Source organism: Hydra viridissima, unplaced genomic scaffold, assembly GCF_058129835.1.
Source record: "Hydra viridissima isolate aposymbiotic clone 2 unplaced genomic scaffold, HvirCarnegie_v1 scaffold_1, whole genome shotgun sequence".
NCBI classification, from domain to species: Eukaryota; Metazoa; Cnidaria; class Hydrozoa; order Anthoathecata; family Hydridae; genus Hydra; species Hydra viridissima.
In genome coordinates, this window is record NW_028324300.1 from 24,188,326 (window position 1) to 24,205,448 (window position 17,123).

The following is a 17,123-nucleotide window of genomic DNA, read 5'->3' on the forward strand; positions in this document are numbered from 1 at the left end:
TCATCATTATTAATAGTTTTACACAAAATATATTATTAAGTAAACTAAAAATTATTTTACTGTTGAAAAAAAATTACTTTTACAAACAATAAATTATCAAACATGAAGTGCTATTTAAAATATTCTGTCTAAAACGATTTTTATATCAGCTGTGGAAAAAGTTATTTTAAGTTTATTAAAACCAATTGCTTCTATTCGTGCGTATTTAAAATACGAGATTTTTTTTACAAAATAATAGTTCACATATTGCGTGAACTTTGTTACAAAAGGAACAATTACAATTCTTTGATAAATTGTAAAATTCTTTTATGTTTATTTTGCTTTGGATTTCTTTTTTTGTAACATGGGGATAATAACTGCGCTGTTTTGCTACAAACAAACGCCAGTGAAAACATAGAGCTGTCACTTAAGTATCACATGATCGCAGGAATTTTAGGAGTAATCGCTACTCTAAATATGAAAAGACAATTTAGTGCAAAGCAAGATCTCGTCAGACTCTTTGCGTTCTCTTCTTAAGCAAAATTAACTGTCTTGAATTATCTATACCACAGGCATGGCCGCCGAAAGGGGGGTGGGGGTGGGGGGTGGACGGGGAAGAATCCCGGGGCCCCGTGTGTGTACAAATAGTTTTTTAAAGTAATTTTTAAAAGATTTAAATACAGTGGAGAAAATAGAATTAGCCTCACCATGTACTGATCCAATATTTTGTAAATCTGTAAACAAGTTTGTGCGGTACATCTTTTGTATCCACACATATAATTATTGCTACAAACAACAACTTTTTAGATTATAATATAGCATAGTTAAATTGTGGTACATTTGATATAACCATAAAATGTATAATACTTGATATTTGCGGTAACAAATAGAATTAGCCTCATCAATAATTATTTTCAGTTTACTTGTGTATTTTGATCTGGTGATACGCATTTGTGACTTAGTTTTTTATTATTATTTGTTAGTTAAACAAAGACTGTAAAATCAGTGCTCATAAAGTTTTTAACATTTGGTTTTTGATACCTTAATTTGAAATGGGACGTGGTAAGCGTTTAACGAATGAAGAATTAGCAGTAATCAAAGCATACAAAGATTCAGGCTTATCTAATCGGGAAATTGCAAAGAAAATTAAAAGATCTCCAAAAGTGGTTAATAATTACTTCAAGATTGGCGTTAATTATGGAGCTTATAAGGGAAGTGGTGGCAAACGTAAAATTCATAATCGTACTAAATAAGTTATTGTACGTCGTGCTGCTGCTGCTCAGCACATGACTGCTTCTCAAATTCGTGCTGATTTACAATTACCTGTATCTGTTCAACGTGTGAGACAAATCTTACATGAAGATCCAAACACAGTTTGGAAAAAGCGTAAACCAAAACTTACTGCTCGTCATAAAAAAGTTAGATTACAATTTGCGAAAGAACACATGTCTTGGCAAGAAGAGTGGCATCAAGTTCTCTTTAGTGATGAAAAAAGGTTCAATCTAGATGGTCCTGATGGCTATCAATATTACTGGCACGATCTTCGAAAAGCGAAAGAAACTCGGATGAGTCGTAACTTTGGTGGTGGAAATGTTATGGTTTGGGGGGTTTTTTCCTTTGCTGGAAAACTTCCACTGGCATGGATTTCAACAAAAATGAATTCACAGGACTACATTGACTTATTAGAAATAAGTTTACTTGAACATGGTGAGGAATTGATGGGTGAAAATTTCACTTTCCAACAAGATATTGCTACTATCCATAATTCAAAGCTTATAAAAGCTTGGTTTAGAGAAAAAAATAATCACGTAATGGAATGGCCCGCACGTAGTCCAGATCTTAACCCAATTGAAAATCTATGGGGAATACTTTCTAGAAAGGTTTATGAAAATGGTAAGCAATTTGAATGCACCTTGGAGCTGAAAACTCGTATCAGAGAAGCTTGGAATGAAATATCTATAGAAACTATCCAAAATCTTGTGACTAATATGTCAAATCGCATATTTGAAGTCATTAAAAATTCAGGAAGCAATACTAAATACTAAATGAGCGTAAAAACAAAATATTTTCTTTATTTTTTGTATTTAACGTTAATGAGGCTAATTCAATTTTCTCCAATTTATAAACTTTTTAGTTGTAGTAGAAGATAATAAGAAATAAAGTAGATTTCATAATTGTTTCACTGCGATTTTTGTTAAATTAGAACAAAAAATAAAGGTGAGACTAATTCTATTTTCTCCGCTGTAGTTTTGACTTTTAAAAGATTTAATTCACTTTTTTTTTTTATTTTCAATGACCCGAGCACGCTTCTTTTGGTCCTGGTTATATAATTGATCATAATGAGGGCCCCTTAAGAAAACTTCCCCAGCGCCCCAAATTTCTCTCGGCGGCCATGACCACAGGACAAAGTAAATTTACAAGCTAACAACACATTCAAATTTTTTTAGTTCCAATTTTGATATAGTGCATTTTATGTATGCATATATTTTGCTCAAATCAAAAGTTAAGAGAAACTGCATTCGGTTTGAGAGAATTTTTAATTAAAACCATTCATTTTAAACCAGTTTCCCTAAGTTACTTTTTGGTATTAGGAGGAAAGTTTCTTTATCATTTATTGAAATCTTTTTTCTAAGCAATTAACATATACTAATTGTTTCTATCATTTAAGTAGCAATCTACTGTAATTATTCTGTTACATTCATGTACAAGAAATTACAAATAATTTTAGATATTATGACACCAAATAATAATGTTTATTACATTGTTATCATTAGATTATTATTTTATTACTTTATACTTATTGTTACATTCAATTTTATTCCTCTTTATATTTGATTCTTATTCACAATTAGTTTATTAGAGAAGAAAATATTTATATAAATTCTTTAGTTTCAGTTCTGATTAGGGTATATCATACTTTTGCATGTTTTAAGTTTCATTCAGTATGTCACTTTTCCTATGTATTCATAAACCCTGAGTTGAATGGTATAATTTATTTTGGTGAAAAAACAAGTCTAGCTACCGGGAAAACGTTTTTAATTTTCAAAAATATTGTGTTTTTTTACTAAATGATGACTGTTTATGTTATAAATGTACATAATAATTACTTAAAATATTGTTTAACCTTATGCTTAATTTTTATAATATGCTTTGAGTTTTTAACAATATTATTTTGTGTATAAGTATCAGTTAATATTCAAATATACTTTGAAAATATTATAACTACCATTTTAGATTTTATTTCAAATTAATTGCTATACTTGCTGTATTTATATCTTCCAGATTCATAATATATTAAAAAAAGAAAAATGGCATTATCAGTTAGCAAGAAAACCAGAAAATCGATTAACACCAAACTAAGTGAGTATCTTGGAGGTCCTAAAAAGTTTCTCCAAACTGAATTTCCAACATTACGTGATTGTTTGCAGCGATGTCTAGATCTGCAACGAAACAGAATACTAGCCTGTGAAAAAAATCCGCGTAACATATCAATGCAAGAAATTTTTTCTAATGTTGCTAATGAAGTTGCAGAACGGTGGCTTATGTCCAACACAGAATTTAAAGAACCCATAGTTTGTGGAACTAAAGCAATAGCACTAAGAATTAATAGAAGTTGGTCTGCATTCTCTAAGATAGCTCGACACAAATCTCAAACCTAAACTTGATAAACTTTTAGATATTGCTTTTTGCAAATGCAGAATCGTTTACTGCAGTGATAATGATGCCCCTTGCAACGAATCTTGTGATGACGGTGCTAATTGCTTTTGCAAATGTGACTTAAATTTAAGAATTCCTAAAAAAGAACTTATTTGGATAAAAACCCAGCGAGAAAAACAAGGCAGTGTTTCATGTATGCAAGAATTTGGTCTTGATCTTAAAGAGACTGCCAAACTTAGGCTAAAATGCTTACGCAAGTCAACTGAACAAGCAAGACTCACGCGACAACGTGAAGAAGCTTCAAAGTATAAGTTAGAATCATCAGTCTCTATTTATCCAACCGATGTTAGATTTGATGATGAAAGTACGGGTGTTACAATAGAAATTAATAATAATTCCAATGATGTGATAGTCAGTGATAGCGATAAAGTCAGTGATAGCGAAGAGGACTCGACAATTGAAAATCAAGAGAGTTATGTTAAGCGAAACTACCTTGATATTAGTAATGCTGCCGTTGCCTCTATCAGATTTGGTGTATCATCGACTGCTACTGCTGCTATCATTAATGGTCTACTGAAAGATATTATGAAGGCAGGAAAACTTGTTGAAGATAAAAAAAATCTCAAATGTGATAGTACGAAAGTTTTTCGTGCCAAAGAGTGTGCTATGAAGTATTCCAGAGTAGAAGAAAATTTCGACTGTGAAAGAAATATAATTACTGGAATTTTTGTTGATGGTAGAAAAGATAAAACTTTAGTTCTTATCCATGATAAAACCACAGGCACCTTCAGAAAACAAATTATCAAAGAAAATCATATAACTGTGACAGAAGAGCCTAGAGGTCGCTACCTTGCTCATTATACACCAAAACCTAAGTCAGAAATATCTAAACCAGCTAAGTAATGTGCTATTATTCGACTGGTTAATGGAAAGAGGTAAAGATCTTAATCTCCAACTTATTGGCAGTGATACTACAAATGAAATGTCTGAATGGAAAGGTGGAATGCTTCATTTTGTGGAAGAACTTCTCAATCGAAAACTTTTTAGATCTTTTTGCTGGCTTCACATTAATGAGCTTCCATTCCGTCATATTATGGAAAAACTTGATGGACCAACTTCTTCAGATAAAGGATGGAGTGGAGCAGTAGGTAAACTGCTTTCCAAAGTAGAAAATCTTGAAAGAATTACTAAATTTATGCCAATTCCGCTTCTGGAGCCTCTTGTTACTATAAGTGAAGATTTCTTAAAGCAAATGAGCACTGACAGTTTAGTTGCATGGAAGTATTTAAATGCAATATTAAAAGGAAAGCTCGATCCTGAAGTAGCAGCTCTTAAATGTGGTAGATTGTCTCACAGCCGATGGCTTACTTGTGGCATGAGATGCCTGCTTCTCTATATGAGTAAACATGATCTTGAACCTGATAATGCAGAGATCTTAAGACTGCTTGCAACTTGGGTGACTCAGGTTTATTTTCCATTGTTCTTTGAGATTAAAGTTAAGCATGACATTAAATATGGTTCTTGTCATCTTTTAAAACTGTTTCAACTTTGGCAGAAGCAAGATGATAGGATTAAAGAAGCATCTAAACTTTATCTCAAAAGTGAATCTTGGTGGGCTCATCATGAGAATATACTTGTCTCACTTCTCTGTTCTGATAACTCAGAACAAAGGTTATTTGCCTTCGACATAATATTGGCAGTTAGGGCCGGAAGTGAACTTGGCTCAACAGATGTTAGACCATTTAAAGTTCCGCAAACAATAAACCTTGATGCTTGTGACATCAAAGAACTTATCGACTGGGAAAAAGAGATCATCACTGAACCAATTTTCACTGCAAATATGTCGTTAGTCCAACTCAATGCATTGATAGTTTCTCCCCTGCAGCTACCTCTATACTCATTACATACCCAAAGTTGCGAGAGAGCAGTCAAATTAGTCACAGAAACAGCTCAGTCAGTCTGTGGTTGGGATAAAAGAGATGGTTTTATAAGAACTCAATTGCGAAATCGTGAACTAATGCCTTTGTTTAAATCAAGAAAAGACTTTAAGTAATTTATGTAATTACTTATTTAGTATTTTTGATTTTTATTTATATTTTGTTGTGCATAACATTAAATGTTAAATAAATACTTGGTTTTAACGTTGATTTTATAAGAATTTTGGGGAGCTAAAACAAAAAATTAGGCAGCCAGATTTATAATTTGAATTAGTATTTTGAGTAAGTGTAAGGGGAGGGGGCTTTTGCAACTAAGCCCCTTGCTCCTACTCTACCTACTCTATCTCCTACCAGTGCGTGTATAAATATATATATACTAATTGTAATATATCTTGATCTTATAATCATAATAAAACTATCTAATATTGATAGAAGGGAGGGGGGGGGCGGAAGCCCTAGCCGTGCATTCTGGCTCAAGAATCCTGGAAGCTAAATGATAATTTTGTGTTTTATAACAAATGGTTTAATTTTTACCTAACATTATTTTAATTTTTATTATTAATTGACTAAAAACATTTAAAAATTAAGCTTTAGTTATAAAAGACTACTTTTTTTTAAAAAAAGCTAATTTTAAAACCAGTTTCCCGGTAGCTAGACATTAATATTTTACAAAAATATTATTATATTTGAATTCCCCGTACCCAAATACATAGGAATCCAAACGTGCTAGTCAAAATTCTGAAAAATTAATTTTTGGCTCAAGAATGATATACCCAAATGTGCATGAAATTAGTTGAATCAATGCATAAACGAGTTTATCTTTGCCATAAAAACAAAGGAGGACACTTTAAATATTAATTTTGCTTTTTTTTTTCATTATTTGTTCGAATGTTGCAATTCGTTTAAACTTTTGTGCTTCTTATTTTTCCTATATGATTTTTTGTTATTGTTTTTTTCTAAATAAATATTAAAATTTTTATGATATGTTTATATTCATTTTAAAGCAAATTACTTTTTCTTTAATAAATAAAAAAAATTTATTCGATATCATTTTATAGCTTTTTTTTATTAAACAAAAACCAAACATACTTGATAAAAATTCTGCAATCGTTTAAACTTTCGTGAATAGCTGTATTCATACTTTTACTCTGACAACATGGTTCGTCCAAGGACAGAAATATGGAAGCACCTTACTGAGGAAAGAGTCATCGAGAATGGCATTGAGAAAGTTTTTGCGAAGTGCAACATTGACAACTGTGGCCATGTCTCCAAGCTTACAGATGGAAACACCAGTAGTATGAGGCGTCACATAATTAGTTCTCACTCAGTGATCTGGCTGGCTTTGGAAAAAGAAAAGACAGAGAAAAAGCGCCAAGGAGATATTGCCTTTTAGAATCTAGAGCAGGTGAATTGGTGTTTTAAATAATTTTAATTAATCTTTATTAAACTATTTTTATTGAATATTAATTATTTCATTGTTGATTTAGGATTTTTAAATCATTTTTCTTTTGTTACTTATGAATCCAAGATCTTTTTAGTTTTTACAAAAAAAGGTACTAATTATTACTTTTTTTAATTTTTAGTTATACGACGAAGATGAGCGATACGAGCAAATGCAAGGAGCACATACACCTAAAGTCTTGGATAGAGGCATTAAAAAGAGGAAGTTGGTAGGACCATCAACACCTGAGAAAGCCAAAAACATTGATGCATGCATGAAGTATAAGCCGCAGGACAAAGAACAGCTACGAGGAGACATAGAAATTGCCAAGTTCTTGGCCAGATGCAACCTTCCCTTCAATCTGGTAGAAACTGAAAAAAGAGTCGAATGTTTCACGATAAGGCCTGCCAACGGCGGCTTAGCTGGCCATTGAAATAGTGTTTTGTTATTTTAATCAAAATTTAGGTACAAAAATGAACAAAAAACCTTTTGTTCCAATAATTTTTTACATATTTGAAAAATTAGAGAACTTGTCTCGTAATATCTCGAAAAATACCAAAAAATATTTAAAATCTCGTTAATTTCTCGTTATTCTCGTAATATTGTCATGTTTCGAGAAGAGAAATTTTGAGGTCAACTTTCAATCGAGAATTCGTTACTTTTCGTAACCTCTCGAAACAAATTCTCGAAACTTGCGAAAAACATGATTTTGATCGAAACTATTCTCGAAAGTGTCATTTCGAAATCTATTCTCGAATTCGTCAGATCGAAACTATTCTCGAAAGTGTCATTTCGAAATCTCGTATCGTAATGTCTCGTAACAAAAATAGTTTCGAGATGCCTGAGCTTATATTCCACACCTTTTATTAAGTGGAAAATTGATTAAGCACTGTAAAGAATTGTTTTCATTTGCTTCAATTCTATGATTAAATACTATGACGAGATTCTTTACATATATTTCTTCAAATTCGATTGCTAAATCATCATTAACTTGCAGTTTATCTGCATCTTCAATCAACACTGAAATTTCATCATCTAGAATTTTGATTCTCTCGAATCTTTTATTTGCAGTCTCTCTCAAATTAATAAGTTCTGATAAATTATCATTTTGATTTACATCTTCCATTAAATCATTCGCCTGATCGAATATTTTTTAAATAGAATTAACATTCATGGTACTTTTCTTTTAGTTGTAAGGACATATATTTCACAAATCTGATTTCAAGTTTAAACGGGATTTTCTAACTCAACGTATTTATCTTACGAACGGCAATTAATTTTCGAACGTTTTGTTGAATTTTTAAACGCTTTAAACTTTTCTAATGAACTTTTAATAAGATATTTTTGTTGCTTGTAATAATTTTTTTAAAAAAAAACTTACCAGTTATTGACGAGCGCAATGCAACAAAATAAAATCCAAAAACGTTAGCAATTAACTTTAGCGACTAAATTTATAACTTATGAAGTTTTGCTAATGTTGTCGAATTTTACCTCAGTATTTAACGTAACTCTACTTAACATACTTAACTCACTGAACTTATTTATTTTAACCTTATATCAAATAACTTATTTTAATTCAACATAAAGCCTTAATATATATATCTCGAATAATAAAATTACTTAGCTGTTATCCTGCTCTTTGAGATAAACAAACTCTTCACGAAGAATGTTTCAATCGCTAATCTTTAAATATCTTCTTAATCTTCGGCTTAACAAGGAGTTTTGTTATAACTCCGTGGGCTACATAAAGAATTGGGTTTCTTTACTTCAATTCGAGATTAAATACTATGGCGAGATTCTTTATGTATATTTCTTAGGATAACCGTTTACAAAAGACTTGAGACGCACCAAGTGTATCAAAGAGAGAGAGAGAGTCTGCGTGTGCCGCTAAGCTTTATATAAAACAATTTCGCGGTCCTGTGTTTTGGGAAGTAATTATATATGCTTCTCGTTGTAAAAACTCTTTAGCTACACTTGCTTAAAACATTTCAATCTCCATCTTTTAAAAAAATAACTTTTTAAAAGTTTCACAGCAACATTAATAGCAGAATCTTTGTTGTTTAAGTAAAGCAACTCCATCTTTCTCTTTCGCATATTTTGTCTTTGCAATAATCCATGCGTTAATTTTTGTAATAAAAGCAGTACTGAAAGCTCCTTTGCCAATTTTCTTATCTAAAGCAAACTTCTCATTCGTCTGCTGATTTTTTATGAAGTGAGCCACTCAACCAATTTTAAATTGATTTACAATAACATTGATTCAGATAATCAGAAATAATAATTCAATAATTTTCTACACTATAATTTTACTATTTTTAAGTTTCAGGATAAAACTGAGCAACCTTTGCGAACGTTATTAAATTTAATTTTTATAACACGATTTATTAACTTAAATTTTTCAGAGAACAATGTACAGCTTTTGTAAGTGGTAAGAAAAAAAAAAAGCTGTACTCACTCGACTGTGTAAAGGTCTGAGCTCTATTTTAAGATTACAACCTTATTTGGCGGACACTTACCACAACCTCGAAGTGGCAAAAGTAACAAGAAACTTTAAAGCAACAGGAACTAATATTTCAGCAAGGATAAAGGAGAGATCATTTAAAAAAAAAATAAAGTTCCGCGAAATTAATATTGACAAATGATCGAAATAGTTGTAACCACGGCACAAAAATGTAATTTCTAAAATATTCATTCATAACAAATAATTAAACTGAAATATTTAAGTGCAGGCTTTTGAAGTACTGTGGTCGAGGAATAGGCAGCCCGAATCGCATTTTGCTTTCTTGAAAGGAGAGCAAATCGAAGCTTCGATTGCAAGCTTATTTTAAAAAAATTATATTTTATTGTTTTCTAGAAAAACTTTTAGTGCATATTTCATCAGTTTTTATGTTGTTTAGGTTCACTTTACACACTTGTCCAAAATGGGAAATAATTACTCCGAAGCTTCCCGAAAAAACCCTTTGGAGCGAAGTATCTACATATGTTCCTGATTAGAAAAATGAAAAAAATGAAATCCTTCATGACCGTCCGAGCGAGAAATTTTAGTTTTAAAATGTAAGAAATTGCGACAAAAAATATTTTTTTGCAATCAAAAGAAAACACATTTTTTATTCACTAAACATTGATCTACACAACATAACAGATCCCTGATGCATGGGTAAGTCACTAAAATGTTTAAAAAACTTCAAAATCAAAAGTAAAATGATTGTTTAGCAAGTTTAATTTTGATTTTTTTTAAAATGATTTAACAATTGTCCACTGTAGATTGCTTTTATTCTTTTTATTCTATGAACACATAACAAAGAAATAATGTGAGAAAACAATGTGAGAAAACAATGTACTCTTTAAAAAATTGAGTTGGGGGCAGCTTTAATGTTAGTTAGTCAAGCTTTTTTGAAAAACTAAAACATAAATAAACTGAAACAAAGAGACGATGTTTTCTTGATAACTTTGCATTAAAGACGCTTGCTGTTGAAATCTACTATGCAACTCAGCAACTTTTCTGGATAGTCTGGATGACCCAGAGGCCTTTTGTATCTCTCCCAGTGGGTTCGGAAACTGTGATGAAGGGCTTCTGTTGTCTGTTCGCTGAATGGTCCAAGAGACTTTTTGTGACGATCAATGAAATCCTTGACATGAAAGAAGACAGTGTGGACTTTTGGAGTCACACTTACTTTTGGCAAGGAGAGGAAAGCCAGTTGAAATTGGTCAATTTTCTTTGAGTAGTTTGAATCCAGATGATTTCCAAAGCAGGCATTCACAACTGCATCAAACTTTCTCAAAGTGTCGATGAATGGAAAAACATGAAAAGCTGAACAATTCTCTGCTTGTCTTTGAAGAAGGTCAACATTTTTGAGGAGTTTGCGGCATTCATTCCCAGCAAACTGCCCTCCGTGAAAAGACTGTTCTTTGATATGAAGAGCTTTAGGCCATTCTTCAGCCTCAGGCCAGGAGTCCTTTAGTGCCTTGAACAGATGGTTCACTACACCGAGAAGGAGATGTAGCTCCATTGGTGGTATGATGTCAAGAACAAGTGCATTATCAGAAAAATCCAAGAGGGGCTCATGCACCACATTCTGAAATTGTTTACCCTTTTTCATGTCTAAACCAGCTGCTTTAAATGAGGCATAAGATCTTCTGATGGATCCAAAGGTTCGAAAGTTACCATTCTGTGATAACCTATTGTGGTCAATGTCACACCATGTGCAAGGGTGTGAGCTGGCATGTGACTGAAGCCCACACACAAGGTTTGCCACCTTCAGGTCACTTGAAAGAAGAAAGTAAACTCGCTCAGAGAAGATGAGAGATAGTATTGTTCTCAAATTCTCATAGTTTTCTGGTACATCCTCTGCTACAGCAACAAGAAGTTGAGATTTCACACCACTGTCTTTTGCTGCAAAAGATGTAAGTGTCTTCTTGTCTGGTGGAGCTTGAACTTGAGAAATCAATTCATCTTCTTGAATCCCAAGGCTAACCTTGAGGAAACCACCACCACCGTCAATTCCAAGCTTGACTATGTGCTCTTTATACACTTGTCTTTTGAGCAAGACATCATTGAGAAGTTCAGAGAGATTCTTGCAGTGAACCACAATTTGTTTCTTTGTCTGAGACTTTTCATGTGTCACAGTTATGTTTGTGTGAGTGAAATGTTCAGATAGTTGTGTACCTATTTGATGGAATTTTGCCCGGAATTGAGGTTCAACAACTCTGGCTTGTGCAACATGGTTCAATGTTGAGGCCAATTTTTTGACGCTTGCATTAGACAGCCCTGTGTTTGTCTGAATGTTTGCAAGGTCTTGGGCTTTTAGAACTACTTCATCACCAAAGAGTCTTTTTGCGCTTGCTGCACCTGTATTAAAAACATTGCTATGAGTAGGAGCAAATTTTTCACATAAACAACCAAGTTTTCTTTATGGAAAGTAAAGTTTAGATTTGAACTGCAAATTTTATTTGTTAAAGGTTTTTTCTTTTGTAAAAGACAAAGACAATGACAAAGTTTTAATTACTATCAGATAAAAGATTTGCAAGTTACTGTTACCTGGAGTAATTGGCAAAGGTCGCCCACCACCACTTTGTGCTATTCTTAGGGTTCCATGAGGAGAAGCCTCTTTAGATGAAATGACTGCTGAAGCAATCTGTTCACTGACTTTGGAATCTTTTGATGCCAACATCTTTATGTTATGCCTGAATGTGAACTGATTGCATTGATGAGGTACTCCTCTTCCAATTAAGGAGAGGCAATCAGAACATCTTCTTTGGTCTTGGGATGGTAAAGGCTGTTGTGGCATTTCAAATGGGTGCTTTTGCAATGCTTTCAGGTGTCCAATTTTGCAAATGATGCAATCACACTGCTGTCCTCTTGTCTCAGGCCTAGGGATGACAGATGAGAAATCAAAAATGGGAGGGACAGAGACATTCTCACCATTTTTCTTTCTCCTCAGAAGCAGTCTGCAAGAATCACACATTCCAAGTGGGACTCGTGTGTCACAAAAGTCAACATCCTGAGAAATCAGACTCTTGACTTGGTCTTTAAGAAAACTTGTTAGCTCCCTAGAACATTTTTTCATACAGAGGAGACAAACTGACTTCCGACAGTCTTCATGATTTTTTGCTGAGTTTGGCATTTTTGAGTTGTGCATTCCACGAATGAAAACATGAATATGTCATTAAAATGCCTTTTCCCGAAATTTGGTTCAATATTTTATTAGGGATGTGCCACTAATACTTAAGAACTGATTTTTTCATCAAATTTTGAAAAAAAAAATTAAAATTTTTTTTGGCAAAAATCTTATTTTTTAAACTGAAATTTCTCGCTCGGACGGTCATGAAGGATTTCATTTTTTTCATTTTTCTAATCAGGAACATATGTAGATACTCCGCTCCAAAGGGTTTTTTCGGGAAGCTTCGGAGTAGTTATTTCCAATTTTGGACAAGTGTGATCACCTTGTCTAAAATTTTAACATTTCAGATAAATGAAGTCATTTGAAAATTTCTCTTTCACGTAACGAACCAAAAACTTTACTTTTTATTTTAAACTTTATGATTTCATTATTTTGATGTTGCTGTCGTCGCACAGCGGTTGAAAGTAGAAAAATCAGTGGAATTATATAAAAACCTGTGTATAAAATTTTTTTGAATCATTGAAACCAAATTTGACATTATTTACAATATTCATTGTTACAGATACAAAACATTTTCTTGGCTTCTTTAAGTTTTTCATTGGATGGTAAAAATGAAAAATTATTCGCAGCGGCAGCACTTCTTAAAACGCAACGTTGATGTTTAGACAGCTTTGCTCCCATTAAAATAGAAAATGGAATTTAAGATTCTCTTTATACAGTGAGGCTCGCTCCTGAAGCCCGAAGTATCCTTGAATTTCAAATGCCAACTTGGACAGACTGAATGTGGAACGCGTTTCTTTAGATTTTCGACATTTTGTTTTCAACAAAATTGTAACAGCTTGCAGCAAATGTAAGCAAAAACTGAAGCCTTATTTCAACAATTTCAAAGAATTATTTATATTGTTGATTGTACAAAAGAAGCAATTTCTTTATAAAAAATGGTTTTTACAAAAAAGAAGAACAAAAGTTCAACTTGAAATGTTTGTTTTTGACCTCCATCATTTTCTAAAATGATGAGTTTTGAGAAAAAATTCGAATTCAATGCTAAAAGCATGTTTAAAATTTCAGTTTTCCATTAGTCACGGTTATGGAGATATACTTGCGCCCAGACCTTTTGTTGCAAATTTTATTGCAATTTCAGTTTCCCAACCCTTTTTAGTGTTTTATGTGTAGATTTTTTAAATTTTTTTAATGACTATTACAGCAGTGGCCAAAAGTTAAAGACCACTCATTTTTTAGTTGGTTTCTTAATCTTTCAATTAAAATTAAGAAGATTCTAATTGACATATTAAATTTTTTTTTTTAATATCTTGTTAATTAAAACATACGGATTAAAGTGGTATAATTTTTTTAATCTAATTCTAATTAAATAGCGTTTAACTTATTAAAAAACTGATGAGTACTTATAAATCTTCTTTAAATAAATTGGACAAAATTTAACAACCACTTTCAAATCTTTAATTTGCACTTATTAAAAATAATAATCCATTATTTTTTTTAACTCTCTTAATTGCTTATTACGTTGGCTATAAAATAAAATGTGGAAACCTGAGTTTCGATATCAAATAAACATTTATTTTTTGAATTGCAATAAGGATATAAAAATATTGCAAAAATGCGTGCAAAGATCGAAGAAAAAGACAGATACGCGGCTCTTGTATTAAAAGAAGAAGGCTATAGCATCAGACAAATAGCAGAAAAGCTCGGAAGGTCTCACTCTTGCATTATTAACATAATTCAACGATACAAAGAGACCCAGTCAATTAATGATCGTCATAGGACTGGACGCAATAAAATTTCAAATGACCGTGATGTTCGCTCGTTAGTGAGATTAATGAAAGAAAACAGACGAGCATCATCTACAGACTTGTCTACGAAATGGACACTTTCAAATGGTCTGAAAGCAAGCCCTAGAACTATGCGAAGGGTCCTCCACAATTTAAATTATTTATGGCGTGCTGCTGCAAAAAAACCACGCTTAAATAAAAAACAAAAATTTGCTAGGAAAGAGTGGTGCAAACTACATAAAAATTGGTCAACAGATCAGTGGAGCCGTGTGGTCTTTAGTGATGAAATGAACGTTGAGGTAGACAACAGAAAAGGTCGCGTAATGTTGCGTAGACTTCCAAGCGAACGGTTTGATGAATCATGCATTTTGAAACGAACAAAACAAGGCAGTGGTTCAATAGGCATTTGGGCCTGTATGAGTGCCTATGGAGTTGGCGTTTTTCATTTATTCGATGGTAGACTCAACAAAGAAAGGTACATCGAAATTTTGGAAAACTCGCTTATTCCTAGCATTGATTTATGGCAGTTGCAAGATGGATTTATTTTCCAGCAAGATAATGCGTCGTGTCATAAAGCGCATGTTGTTAGCGATTGGTTCAATTCTAATAAAATTCAAGTGCTTCCATGGCCTGCCAATAGTCCAGACTTGAATCCAATAGAGAATTTATGGTCATGGCTTGATCAAAAGCTTGGTAAAGAACAACTTTACAATTTGGAAGATTTGAAATCTTCTATCTCTCATCATTTGAAAAATGTGCCTGATGAAGTAATCAAAACTTTAATGAATTCAATGCCAGAACGAGTACAAGAGTGCTTGAAAACAAATGGAGGAACAACACGTTTCTAAATTATTTTTTTACTGCTTTTTGTAATATTTTTGAAAATGGTCTTAAAATTTTGTCCAATTTTTTTTCCCATTTATATTTTTTACTAGTCAGTTTTTTAATTTTTTAACATTATTTTGTAAAAAAATTATAAATTCTTTTATAATAAATATAAAATACAATAAAAATTCTTTCTAAAAATGTTTTTCTTTTTTTGATACCTTTTTCCAAAATAAAATTATACTAAGGTTAAAAATAAATTTTGAAAAAAAAATGAGTGGTCTTTAATTTTTGGCCACCGCTGTATAACGTTTGTTACCAGGTTGTTTTCAGGTGAGAGTACACCAAAGCAAGTTATTTTATTTCAAATTTGCATCATTAAGATATTTGAAACATATTTGTATGAAATGTGTAGTCTGAATAAGTTCACAAAAAATTGCACGTTGGCAAAATCAAAACATTTTAACCAAGAGAAGTTCTCGTGAAAATGAGTGTCGTGGAAATCCAATTCATTCCATAAAAATGGGAAGGGGATCTAATTTTCTTGAAATCTAAAAATTGGAACGGGAATAGAAATGGTTGTGAAAGAAACGGGAAAGCAAAATTTTATTGCTCCACAATTTAAACTGAAAAAGAGTTTTAGGAAAGTTTTTTACTATTAAGTCGCATGCGCATGGCAGTCGAAAACAATTTTTCAAAATCACATTTTATTTGGAAAATATGGGAATAGGAATGGAAGGGAAAGGGAATTTCATTTTATATGAGAGAGGAAATGGAAAACTGTTTCAATAATGATAGGGAACATCATTTTTATGCAGTTTCGTACCTCGTACCAACTAATATATAAAAGAACTAAAACAAAAAAATAAAAAATAAAAAAATAATTTAATCAGTTTTATCTTGAAAACTTTTATAATCGCATCATATCGTATTATTATCAAATTTCTAAGTTCGTCAATGCTATTAATATCTTGCTAATACTAATATCTTAGATTGCACGTTTTATAATAAACAAAAACTTCAGAATATTTTAAAACAGGAACTTTGAATTTTTAGAAGGGAATATTTAATTCAAGAGAACTTTTAAATTGGATGGCCGATTCCTTTTTCTTCTGAAGCACATTAATGTTGAACTGAAAAAAAAGATTGTAAATTATTTTGCTGGTTGCTTTGTTAAGTTAAACTTTTCTTTCGTTCTGTTTTGAGAGTTCATTATACACAGTCAATTTTAAAAGTTCGCGGTTCAACGGCTCGATCAAAAAAAAAAAAAAAAGTTTGGGATGCGCATTCAAAAACCTTAAAATCACACTAATATGTTAAACAATATGTACTAAATTTTTACAATCCTCTTATGAGAATATAGATTTCGACCAATCAAATTTAGTTTGAATTCACGCAAAAATTCAAAGCGTAATTAAATTTAGATATTATTTCGATAATAAAACGTGTTTTGCAAGTTGATATAATGACTCGTGATATTAGAGCGTTGTTTCTGATTTATGTTTTATATTTAATTGTAAACTTTAAAAATTGGATTGTGGGCTTTGTTTTGCCAATCAAAGTCCATGGAGTTGGTAACAACTTAATCAACATATTAAGACTTTTCACATTTTCTGGAGATTTAAACGCATTCATATCAGTGCAAGAACATACTATTCAAGTTAAAAATTACCTGCTTCCTTACTCTTTCAAATTAGTTCTCGTCATTTCAGGCGAGTTATATTATCAGCTATTTGATAATTAAGAAAGAAAATACGGAGAAGATATTAATAGAAATTGAGAATCATATCGGAAAAAGAAGCTCGATGGAAGGTAACTAAAAGTATTTTTAAGAAAAAATTTATTTTAATCTGATTCCATTTTTTTCTCAAGACTTGCA

General features: G+C 31.9%; 2 protein-coding genes across 2 annotated transcripts in view; one reads left to right on the plus strand and one right to left on the minus strand.

Annotated features, from left to right (window-relative positions):
* Positions 1 to 10,153: 10,153 nt before the first annotated feature.
* Positions 10,154 to 12,958, minus strand: LOC149894027 (uncharacterized). The gene is made up of 2 exons (XM_090076792.1): positions 12,050 to 12,958; positions 10,154 to 11,860 (listed from the first exon to the last, which is right to left on the minus strand). The coding sequence occupies exons 1-2, from the start codon at positions 12,648 to 12,650 to the stop codon at positions 10,467 to 10,469; spliced, it is 1,995 nt and encodes a 664-aa protein (XP_089932918.1). The 5' UTR covers positions 12,651 to 12,958; the 3' UTR covers positions 10,154 to 10,466.
* Positions 12,959 to 16,753: 3,795 nt separating this feature from the next.
* LOC149894028 (NACHT, LRR and PYD domains-containing protein 10-like) overlaps positions 16,754 to 17,123 on the plus strand; it is a 60,103-nt gene continuing 59,733 nt past the window's right edge. The window contains exon 1 of the mRNA XM_090076611.1: positions 16,754 to 17,056. Coding sequence (XP_089932737.1) covers positions 17,050 to 17,056 — 7 coding nt within the window. The 5' untranslated portion in view covers positions 16,754 to 17,049. The remainder of the gene's footprint in view (positions 17,057 to 17,123) is intronic.